Source organism: Zonotrichia leucophrys, chromosome Z (genome assembly GCF_028769735.1).
Source record: "Zonotrichia leucophrys gambelii isolate GWCS_2022_RI chromosome Z, RI_Zleu_2.0, whole genome shotgun sequence".
NCBI lineage: Eukaryota > Metazoa > Chordata > Aves > Passeriformes > Passerellidae > Zonotrichia > Zonotrichia leucophrys.
This window is the reverse complement of record NC_088200.1, coordinates 30,353,521-30,366,443: the sequence shown is the minus strand read 5'-3', so window position 1 is coordinate 30,366,443 and position 12,923 is coordinate 30,353,521. Positions and strand designations below refer to the sequence as shown.

The following is a 12,923-nucleotide window of genomic DNA, read 5'->3' as shown; positions in this document are numbered from 1 at the left end:
GTTTCCCTAGTAGGAAAAAAAAAATTGCAATTGATATGCTAACTGCTTTTTCATATCTGACCAACAGATATCAAAGTAAATACAGAGCTAAATTCTACAGAGATGCTGTTTTGTCTGATACCATAATTTCACATGTAAAATCTGTATGCACTGCCCATTATATACACTACTATGCAAGCTACTACAAACATCCTCATGTGACTCAGAGACCCTGATGGCTCTGTGCTCTTACAAAATGCAATGAAGCTTACTTCCTGAAAAAAATGCAAATTGACTAGCATTAAGTAGAAATTAGCTCCTTTTGTGTGACCCCCATATCCTCTCTCAGTTACTTGGGTCCTTTTCAACCCAGCATAATTTCAGAACGACTTCAAGATGTTCTAACATAGTTCAGGGAAACAGCTTGTATTGAGCAGCAGGAGAGGGCAAAAGTAAGCTTTAAATATTATCTCTACACTCCAATTTTCATGGTATTTACATTATGGCTCCTGTCCAAGGCTCTGGTCCTGTGATTTCAAAGCAACAACTGCACAGCAAGAGTGCAACATTTTGCTCTAATCTACAACATGAATCTTTATTAAAATTCAGCAAAGAGCCTGTGTGGGCTTCACTTATTTTGTTTTTCTTTGTAGATTCACTGCAACTGTATAGATGCTATCATTTACTGCTAAAGTGGTTCATAGAACCTCACAGCACAGTGATTTCACTTTTAGGAATGCTGTCAACATTAATTTCATTTTAGAAATAGGCTCAGTTTTTCTTATTAAAATGATAACTTCATAAGTATAAGTTACATTGACAGTTTAAAAGTATACTGTTAGATTCTCTGAATTCAGTTGAACTTGTACAAATAAAATAGCTTATTTATTTTTCAAATTTAGTCCAATATAACTGTTATTGATCCAGATCCCATAGCAAAATCATTCCTTTTATTATTTTTTCCCACCCGACTCCTCTGTTGAAAAAACAAGACAAAACAAAAATCTTGATGTTCAGATACACAGCTATTAAATACTCTTCTATCTTCTTTTTCCTTTTCTCATCTCCAGCTTTCATGGGGCCCATGTAACATTTATATGACATTTGCATGTGTGCAAGTGCTGGTTCATGACAGTTCTTCCACTGCTATATGCTTTCTGACAGCCACACGCTGGTGACTTGCAGATCATTACATGGCAGGCAAAGGCAGCTATAAAAAGGTTGTACCAGAAGGCAATCTGGTCACAGGTCAGGAGCTGCAATACCTTGAAGTGTGGCAGTTTGATGATTTGCTGGCCTAGAACACGGCAGGATGCATTTCCCTGGAGTCCAATGAAGAAAACTGCCTAAGATACATTTTCCAGAACACTAGAAGTGTTCTGGAAAGGATCTTACTCTAGCTAAGTTTCTCTTAAAGAATTCCCACATAGGCTTGAAGTTAAACAGTGAGATAAGCCTTATTTGGAATCTCAATTATGCTAAATGACATCTTTTATTTCCAATTAATATAGGCCTTTGAATACAGATGTATCATTTTTCTAATAACAGGATTCTTCATCAAAAACTATTTTAAGTCCAGCAATGTGAAGTATCGGAGGGTTCTGTAAAGCACAGGACTTCCTAAAAGAGTGAAATCCTTGACCCAAGACTCTACAGAAGGCTTTAAAAAAACTGTTGGAATATTGAGAAAAATAGTGGAACTTAATGCAGTTGCAGAACTGACATTGCAGAACTGACTCACATTTCCTCTCCAGACTATTTGAGGCCAGGAATTCACAACCACTTTGGTGTGCATTTTAGAGCAAACATGCTGCAAAGATAGGGTGCTGAACTTATGCTCACCATTCTATTTTTTGAGTTGGGTTTAGAGACAGTGTTTAAAACCTTCAAGACATGCACTTTTTAATAGCAATAAAACTGTAACATCTCATAAATATTTGAACAGCCAGTGCTGCATTTTAAATAAATTGCATATGAATTTTTAAAAGTACAATCACTGGCCAACATGGCCTGTCCCATAAAGTGTACAACATGTGTTCTTTGGACTGAAGTCTGAATAGAATGTACCTTTCACATTACCAAGGTCTTTGGTACTGAAGATTGAACCCTGGTTCCATACAAGAAATGCAGTTTGTTTTACAAGATATGTATTGTTTATAAAGGATACATCTATATTTTTACACATTGAATATTTCCCAAGGCAGCATTTGTTGCAAAAAAATTATAGGGAGTACAGTTCTGGGTTTTCCAGTAAAGGACTGCAATACCACATCTTTTCGCACTTTTACAGTGTGATTTTGTAGTGCTTTGTTGTGTGCAAAGAAATAATACCAACTCTCACATGTAGTATCTCATTTTTCACACTGTTTATGGTGCCCTCTATTCATAAACTCTTGGTCCCGTTTTCACTCAGATTCTTAGTGCTTTCTCTCACATCCTGCCCCATAGTATGAGCTATTGCAGTCAAACTTCCAATAGCAGCACACATACTATCTTTCCAGTCTCTGCTTGTATTTCCCTCTGCTCTGCTGCCTTTAACATTTAAACTATAGTAGTTAATTATATTTTATACATTATATAGATTATTTAAATTACCAGTATGTAAAGTTTGGAGAAAAGACAAACTGTCTTGTCTTCTTTTAGGTAAGCAGTATCTCCCCTTCCTACTGTTCATTGCCACTTGAATGGCTGAAAGTGAACTCTTCCAACAATTTTTTTTTAGGCTACCTACCTAAGATGATGGAAAATTGTAACTGAATTGGACCCATGGGTGCAGTTTTAATATAAACAGAAAAACAAGTACAGGAAACAGAACACAGAATAAACAGGGAAAGGTAAAGAGAGGACTAATAATTACTACTTTCAGGAAATATACAACTTTTGAAATTAACTAAGACTCCTTGAAAGCTATACAGAGATTAAAAACTCCTGTCAGATATATCTGAATACAATAGTTCTGTCTGTACTATAATAGGCTTTCCTTTGACTGTACAAATTTTCAATATCTGTTGCTGACAACTCCAGATGCTATGGAAAATAAAGGTAAAAAAAATTAAGCAAAAATAGTCATTAATAAATTTTACAAGTATTTCTGAAAAATAAAGTCTACCAAATATGACTTGGAAATAAGTGGAAGTACTCTCATTGAATTTGTAAGAAGCACCATATGAAATAATACTGTAGCATCAAAATAGGATTCTACCCCAAAAATTTCAGGCTCTTCAATGATTCATATTGTGTAGAAATAAGCAAAATAGGAGAAATTAAATAATTCAGGCAAACCATATCCAACTGCAACTGGATAACATTTCCCTGTTGAAGAGAATCTTCAAAATTAAACAAAAGCATCCCAGAATTTCCCGTTGTTTCAGCTAACAGGAAAAGTCCAGAAAGACTACAGCATTCTGTCTGTCAAAACTACATTACCAATTAACCATCTTTTCTTGGGGATGGCTCCTTCAGGACCTTCTAACAGACCAACTTTTGTGAGCATATTGCACTGCTTATCACAGTGGACAGGTCAGCCCTACTTGTGTCTGCCTGCAGGTGCTGCTCTTTCAGGCCATGTCTGTAACAGCAAATTAAGTTGTAACAAGAAGCACTTCAAAGCTATCAAATTTGTCTATCTGTGAAATTGCCATCATGTTTAGTCAAACTGCTTTGACCCAGTTCACAAGCACTAGCAGTTCCTGGGCAGAGTCCAGGACTTAGCACAGGACAGAGACCTTTCCCATACAAGATCAGGATGTGTTCATTCTCTTTCAGAGACTGAAAGAATTTATACACATGGACAAAAATTATTCCATACCAGCTGAATACGAGTGCCTAAGGTCAGTCTTAGAATGTTTCATTTACTAATACAGCTGAATCCAGAGAAATCTCAAATTCCAGCACTGGAATGGTGTCCCCATGGAAGTGGTCACACCACCACTTGGACAGTGCTCTCAAGCATGTGATGTAACTCTTGAGGTGTCCTGAGCAGGGCCAGGAGTTGGACTTGAAAGTCTTGATGGGTTCTTTCCAACTCAGCACATTCTATGATTCTACATTACCCTCATCAAATCACTGATGTATTACAGTAAACACATTTGATTTTCATGCTGAGATGAGGAAGTTTCAATTTCAATACTAGATTTACTATCATTATCTAAAAAGATTGTGTATTCAAAGTAGGAGCTACACATTGACACCAGCAGCTGAGAAAGAAATAAGTTTGCACTGGTTACCATACGAAATTAAAAACACTCAGATGAGACAGAGGTGACTGAAAATCCTGTGATGAAATACTTGCAACATTTGCTACTCCTACCTCCACTTTTATTGCTTCATATATTTATATTGCTTCAGATATTTATATCTTTCTATTGAACCAGTGTATTTAGTGACTCTTGAACTGATTCTTATAGCCCCAGTCAGTGTTTCAGGGTATTTCTGCAATATTGCACTGCCTCCACACTTTTAAGTTACTGGAGAATATCCCACAAAGACTTCAGTATCAAGACAATATTTATGTATATTGGTACTCTACACACCCTTCTACCACACACACACATACACACACACACACACACATACACTCTACACTCTTTTTTTTTTCTTTTTTTAATCTGAATTCTATGTACTGCTAAAGGACTGTTAGGAAGTTTGTAGAGAAAAAATCAGGTGCCTGATATTTACAGATTTTTTTAATAGTTCTAATTATTTTATTTACTGAACGATGACATTGCATTTTCTCAGTCAGCTCACACAACTTAGTCCTCACTTAGTCCCTAAGCCCTATGATGATTTATAGAAGCTGTTGACGTGAAGGAAGCAGCATTTTGGGTATCAAATGAAACTGTCACAGACACTTCTGAGAAGGAAATGCTGACACAAGCAGTGCTTATCCTGTCTTCTCTAGGAGGATATCTTTCTATGTGATTATTGCACCCAGTCCTTGAAGTCTACAGCTAGTCCCAGGAAAAAGCCACCTAAGCAGCAAAAGGCAGTGCAGTGCTCTTATCTGATCTTTGCAACAAAGTGCTACAATCAGATATCATTGTATGAATGCAGTTATAACTCTTTTGTGCAATAAACAAATCACAGAGGGAAAACTTGGTACTTTACTCCTCAGCCAAAATTTGGACTGAAATCAGTTTGAAATCACTGAGGCATCTGGTCATGCAAATTTTAAAAATGAGCAAAAGACAAGGTATGGATAAACTGTCAGCTAACCATATTGACCTGTCTTGGCAAATTTTATGCTTTCTTCTAGGAGCCAGTATCTGGACTTTATTTTTCCTTATTTTTTCCTCCCTATTCTATAGTTTATTTTGACATGTTAGCTAAAAAATTCTACTGTTTAGAATAAGCCTATAATTTGTCCATAAACTATTGCAGGCTATTATTTGTATTACATCATTGACAGTACACAAAAGTAATGCAAGGCTTTACAACACTACAGCTACAGATAGATTTAAAAGGTTCTTATTTTTATTTTCTGATTTAGACACATTTGAGCTTTTAATAGTTTTAGTTATAATGTATTTTTGTCTGAATTAATATTCAGAAATCATTTTTTAAAATTCAATATAAGTTTGAAAGTGAGAAAATCTTATAGCTTCTACTTTCAGCTCTTTCCTTTAATATTACTAATTCTAAACAAATGGAAGAAAAATATATTACTTTTTATTATTTGACACTTTAAAACATCCTAAAGCCCTTTAATGGACTTTTATCCTGTGTTTGTATGCACTGCATACAGACAACATTTCTTTACAAATTTTTGTATAGTTTCAATGGAGAAATCAATACCTATTGAGGTAAAGCACATTTTTTTTAGATTCCTTTCCTCTAAAAGAGACATGTTAATGTTCTGTCTTCCTAACGTCCATAGGAAATTGTCACACTTATAACGTGCTGTGGAACAAAATTTCAGGGCCAGATGGTGGTCCTATGACAACATAATGTGCTACCACTAATCAATATAGCACTTCAACTCTGAACTTCTTTCAATTCCAGTAGTAAATACTGTGGAAGGAAGATGTTTGGCTCAGAAGAAAAAGAAGCAAATGTTACAGTTCTCCCAGCAGGCTTTTTCTGACCATTTGAAAATGATATTACAGCAAGGACTAGATGAAGCCCTTCTCCCTGAGTTGAAAAATGAAAGAAGACAGTTCAAGAATAAAACACTATTGCCTCCAAGCAAAAAAAAACCTCAAGTAAAGGAAAGACTTGCAGGGCATCCCAGTGTGTAAACACCACCTACCTCATTTCCATAACCCTTCCTAATTCATCCATGATAATATACTGTGAATTTTATTATTAAATAATGGCTCTGCTTCCTTGAGTGCCCATGCTGACTTTAAACAAACTTGTAACCTTCACTGGCAAACACATGAGAACCTCATTCTGATGGAATCTGCAAACTCCAACAGGCTTCAAGTTGAACACAAAGTATCTTGTTGAAAGCGCCATTAAACAGGAACGTTAACCTAGAAGAATATGTACAAAATTGTAACAGGAAAAATTGGATTGGATTGATTGTGTGTCTACATAGGGAATTTCAGTGACTTAAAGTATTACTATTTACATATTTCTGCATTTTACTGTCAAGCAAGAATAGCAGAGCAGCATCATTCCATGTATTTCTTCACTTAAGTGCATGGCAAAGTAATTCAGTTCTAATTTTGTCATTCAAAACACATTTTAAAGTTGCATCTGCAGTCTTCTGAGTTTACAAAACTGTGAGATTTTCAATAATATTTTATTTCACACATGCTGAACATCAGCGATCATATGACGCCACCAAATAGTTTGTCACTGATTTTGAGGGAAGTGCTATAACTTCATGTAAGTATTATAACCTCATACTTCTACTCAGATTTAACATCAAATTCCACTTGCTATGATTAATTTGATTTTATATTCTATCTAATATAAATTGTCTTTCATTAATAAATTACTTAATTAAATGGAAAAGGATAGTGCAAGAGCACTATTCATTTTAGAATATTATTTGCATAATCAATAAAAATAAAGTATAATATAATATAGACACAAGCTACAAATAATAGACAATGCCCATTTAGAATAATTCTGCTCTGGATATAACTTAGGAGACAGGATAATAGTGCTCTATTTCAGATTTTGTGCATCCCTTACTGATTTTATTGAGGGTCTCAGAGGTCCAACAATCAAAGAATTTACTGCAAGTTTAACTGCAACGCAGTGCTCCAACACAGAACACTCCATCTCAAAAGCACAGAGAAATTTGAGTTAATTTGGCAATGACAAGGCCTTTTAAGAACTGGCTTTAGAAATCTAGTGGAACACTATAAAATACAACCAATACAAATAAAGATGCAGTAGTGGCTTGGATTAAAACTCTTTCCTATGAAAGTGTGGTCTGAAGTCTTGTCTCTAACCCGACATCCTGGCACACGACTCTTCAAATAGGAAGGTCTCTCCTAGGCTCTGATCCTCTGTTTCCTCTTCCTTAAGGAACACAGAGCTCTTGGGTTTGTTTCAATCATTTTGGTTTTTTCAGGCAAGAACTGTCATAGCCTCTTTGGATTCTGATTTTAATGCCATGCAAAGAACAACAAAATACATTTTGCTACAACTGGGAAGAATACAGCTGCTACATCCCATCTATGCCAGGAATAGACCATAACACATCTGGATCACCAGACAGCTTTGAGCTAAGCACATATTTGTGACATGGAGAGGCGAAAAATATACTGGTGTCAAACTAATCACATGACAACCTTGTAAACTAACATTGCTGCTTTTGCTAGGAAAGACATGAGCAATAAAACCTACCTTAATGGTTACTTGTTAATTAAAAGAAGAACAGTGTAAAAACTGTAATATGAACACAATTTTATTGCTCCATGTTAAAAAAATAATAAGGTTCTGTCATTGCAATCTCCAACATTAAACTACTAAAATGAAATCAGCATGTTATTTTTTTTGAAGTGTTTGAAGTGTTTTATATATATATACACCACTGTTGTAATAATGACAATAGTGATAACCTAAGCGTAAAATCATTGAGAGTCTAAAAGTCTATGTTCTAGTTCCTAGAGGGGACAGAACAATAAATTATTTGAGATACCAAGGGCTGATACCTAATGAGATAGAGCCTAGAGAACCCTGGGAAATTCTCCATTTTACTATATTAAGAAAATATTCAATTTATCTGCTGTTTAAATCATGTTAGATGAACTGGTCAGATTTGAATGAAGATTTTCTGAGACTAAATGGCTGCCTATTGTTAAATTAATTTTAAATTATTCGTATTCATTAAAAAAAATTAAAAGGAAAATCTGGGATTTAAGGCTCTTACAAACATTTCACAAAGGAAACATTGCTCTAAGTCCTCAAGCACACCAGGAAGATCTGCAGCTCTAGCTCCACATTACTAAACGTTTTGCTATTTCTCCCTCTCCTTTTAGTATCAACCTATCACCCACGAATGAGGGGATGTATCAGTGAATCTGTCCTAAATCCAGCCACGTCTTGGGGTGCATCCGGCACAGCTGGGCAAGGGAAGAGATTCTCCTACTGTGGTCTGCATTCCTCTGGCCTAGAGGAATTGTGGCTTTCAGTGGAATGACACCTTAGGATTTAGCTTATAAATTTTTCAAATTCTGTAGTGCTTTAATGTCTAACTCTAAAACTTTATATAGAGTGTTAGCTACTGTCTTCAGATTTTGCTCAGAGAAAACAATTCCCCTAGGCCTGAAGCTGAAGGACACCTTACTGTCTCAGGCCCTGAAAGTACAAACAAAAGTGAGTTGGGGGCAGGAGCAAATTGGGGGTATATGACTTCATTACCTGAAGCTGTAATTGGAGGATTAACCCCTGATATGTAAATGGACCAACATATCTGTCTGAAAAACAGATCCTGACCGGTGTCCATCTTGGGTGTAGCCTTTTGGAAGCATCTGACCGCCCAAGGTACACCCTTTGAAGGCCTTCAATAAATACTTGCTTTTACTCTCTTAATCTGGTCTAGCCTCTCTTCCAGGTAGCCACTCCAGGGCATCATGCACTGGCGAGCTTCACCTCAAGTCCTGTGTGTGGTTTTGGCCACCATAATACAAAAAGGACAGAAAGGTATTAGAAAGCAGACAAAGAAGAAATGGTGAAGGGCCTTGAGGGGAAGCCATATGAGGAGCAGCTGAGGTCACCTGGTCTGCTCAGCCTGTAGGAGACAGAGGGGAGACCTCACTGCATTACAACCTCCTTGTGAGAGGAAGAGGAGGGGCAAGCACAGACCTCTTCTCTCTGTGACCTGTGACAGAGCCCAAGGGAATGGCATGAAGCTGTATCACGGGAGCTTTAGGTTGAATATTAGGAAAAGGTTTTTCACCTTTTCCAGAGGGTGCTTGGGTGTTGGAACAGGCTCTCCAGGGAAGTGGTCACAGCACCAAATCTGCCAGAATTCAAGAAGTTTTTGACAGAACTATCAGGCACATGGAGTGATTGTTGTGTTGGTTCTGTGCAGGCCCAGGAGTGGGGTACCTCCCAACTCAGGATATTTTATTATTCTATGGAATAAGTTTTTGCTATCATTTATTTTTGATGAGAACTGGTGGAAAAGGAAACCTATTCCCTCTCATCTCATTTTTCTCCACTGAGTATCTTTCTACTGTCTCCAAGGCATAGGCAAGGAATGACAGGGTTTGTATGCCTGGGCAATGCTATCTCTTTGCACAAGTTTCCTTCCTCAACAGAAGATGGAGGATGTTTCAGGTGATCAGGATGACAGTGCAAAAAGTGATGCCTTCTGTTATGCATCCACTATTACAGCTCACACATGCATTCATGATTTTTTATGGGAAGACACTAGATCTTAAAATTGGTGTTTCGAGGTACTTCAATATAACATGTATCAGTTTAAATAGTCTACATATTGCACAGACGTTTATAGCTCACTACACAGGTATTAATATGCGTCGACCTGTATTATTTCCAAAAGGAATTTAATTAATGATATAGAATTGTACTTCAATACCTTAAAAACACTGTTTGCTCTCTAATATTCAAGACAGAAAAACTATGCAAGAAATAATTGACTACTATTTCATTCCTATGCTCTCACTCTCTAAATATATGAGTTATGACACTCACGGCAAACTTGCAGTTGTGTAAATGCTATCAAAACTACAACAGTTTGCTTAATTCACAGAATTATTTTTTAGCTTACCCAAATTTGTAGCTTAATTCTTTTTTCATTTTTGAAAACGGTTTTTACTTTGAAATCGATCCCAACCGTGCTTACAAATGCAGATGTAAAGGAATCATCAGCATATCGGAACAAAAAGGAGGTTTTTCCAACACTGCTGTTGCCGATAATGAGCAGTTTGAACATGTAGTCAAAGTTCTGGTCAGATGTATCTTTCTGGCCATATCTGGAATCTTGAACGGATGCCATCTGTAATTCAAAATAAAAAAGAAATATCTTATTGTCTCTTTTATAATAAAAAATGGAAACATTTCAATTTTATTGGAGTTTTTTTGTACCAGGTATCAATGAAGCTCAAGAAGAATATCTTCTTGAAAGACTTGTCATGTGTATGCTTCAATGTGAACTTCAAGAAATGCACAGAGATCTAATTATTTTTTGTGATTCTTGTAACTAGTAGTAGTTCTGCTAGCAATAGTGGATGTAAAAATGACTGGTGACGGGTACCAAAACAAAAATAATATGAATTCGGAAAGTCTGGGACAATTCTTGGTATATCACTAAAAATACTTGTTTTCAGAAAATGTGATGAATTGATAGTGAAAACACAATCACACTTCATTTGTGTAAGAGAGAAATAAGGGATCAATGCTTCCTTTTGACACAGTAGGTATATTTTCAAACAGAAGCTTAGCAATTTTTACATCTAATAAAATTCTTGAACCATTTATTTTACTGTAAGTATGTTGCTGTCTTTTGCCATCCCTAAAAATTTATTCAAAGTATTTTTCCTCCTTCACCAGCTTTTAGTTACCATACCATTCAATAGTGAGGATATACACCTCTGAAATAAAGTCTTGATATTTTTCCAGTACTAGTATATTCTGTAGTTTTTTGAATTTGCAATATTAATGCAACATCATCATAAGTGGCAGTTAGATTAATAGAATATTAAGGTTTGGAAGGGATGTTAAAGATCATCTAGTCCCAATCCTGCTGCCAGGAACACCTCCCACCAGACAAGGTTGTTCTAGGTCTAATTTAGCTTTGAACCAGACTGGAGCATCCACCACCTCTCTGGGCAACCTGTGCCAGTGTCTCACGACTCTCACAGTAAATAATTTTTTCCTAGTATCTAATCTAAACTCCCCCTCTTTCAGAGTGTACCTGACATTCCTCCTTGCCCTGTCACTCCAGTTCTTGTCAGAGAATCCCTCTCCAGCTTCCCCGTAGGCCCTTTCAGGTACTGGAAGGTGTCTCTGAGGTCCCCACAATCCTCTCTTCCCCAGGCTGAGCAGCCCCAGCTTGTTCAGCCCATCCTCATAGCAGGGGTGCTCCAGCCCTCACCAACCTCCTGGCCCTCCTCTGGACTTGTTCTAACAACTCCTTTCATCGTGCTGGGAACCCAGAGCTGGATGCAGTGCTGCAGGTGGGCTCTCAGCAGAGCAGAGCAGAGGGGTAGAACTCCTCTCTCATCTGCTGGCCAGTGCTGCTTTGGATGCAGCCCAGCATTCCCATGGCTTTCTGGGCTGGGAGCACTCACTGCTGGCTCATGGTGAGTTTTTCATCAGCCACCACCCCCAAGTCCCTCCCCACAGGGCTGCTCCCGATCACTTCTCTGCCCAGCCTGTGGGTGTGCCTGGGATTGCCATGAACCAGAAGTAAGATTTTGTATTTGGCCTTGTTGAGGTTTGCAGTGGCCCATCTCCCAACTGTGTCAAGGTCCTACCAATGACATCAACATTTGAAATCTGAGTCCTTAAAATACAGTTTTTAATCCATATAAAACACCTGAATAAGCACATATAAAACATCTGAGTAAGCAGATTACTGAATACTGTTAAAGAGCAACTTATTTTACTCTAGGGTCTTCAAAGATCATGGATTCTATTTATGAAAAGTATACCTTAGGCTTTCATGAAAATTGCAGAGTTTAGAGTGAAAACGTGACCCAAGTTCTACCTAGGTTGCTCAAAAAGAAATGGCAAAAATAAAGAACTTAGAGTGTTTCAGCCAAGTTTTCAAGAAAAATTATCAAGTATTTTGAGAGTCTGTGGAAGTTCTTTGATTATGATTGTTCTAAGAACAACACTTTTGCATGCTGATTTGAGACAGAACGACAGACACCATAATCTAACATAAAGTCTTACAGAAAAGCAGCTCATGTAAAAGCTTTCTAATTTAGGCATCTCAGAATGCATTTGGGCAATCAGAAAGGACAACTGGAACCAAGATGACAGCTGTGCACTAACCCACATTCTCAGCAAAATTTTAGTTACTGTATAATGTTTTAGATAATTCTGCTACCTCAAAGCATCAAAAACATGATGCCAGCTTCTTTGGGCTACAGAAAAGGCACACAGGAGTGAAGACCAAACTCTCTGAAGAAGACATTGGAAGTAGCAATGAATTTTCTATCAAAGTTTTTAATAGAAAATTCGGTTTCAGATCTGTATTTCATAAATTATGGAGTAGGGAGTATTTTATTTCAGAATTCTATTTCAGCATTACCTTCTTCATTAAATGTAGTATTGGGTACCTACACATTTCAACCTGAGTGTTTGCATTGGCCTTAAAATTTATTCACTTCTTCCACAGCTATGCAATGAATATTTAGAATTAAAACCTGAATACAGTCAAGCATAGACATTACTAATATTTCAGCTTTAATATTTCTATAGAAAAGAGAGAAACTTTCATTACTGTCCTGTATTGTGTAACTATTTGGGGATTCTTTGCTTAGAACACAAGAAAAAGGAAATCAAATATT

General features: G+C 36.9%; 1 protein-coding gene across 3 annotated transcripts in view; it reads right to left on the bottom strand.

The window, feature by feature from the left end:
* RAB3C (RAB3C, member RAS oncogene family) overlaps nucleotides 1-12,923 on the bottom strand; it is a 119,747-nt gene that overhangs the window by 100,835 nt on the left and 5,989 nt on the right. For all 3 annotated transcript variants that reach the window (XM_064735414.1, XM_064735413.1, XM_064735412.1), the window contains exon 2: nucleotides 10,175-10,402. In XM_064735414.1, coding sequence (XP_064591484.1) covers nucleotides 10,175-10,402 — 228 coding nt within the window. The remainder of the gene's footprint in view (nucleotides 1-10,174; nucleotides 10,403-12,923) is intronic.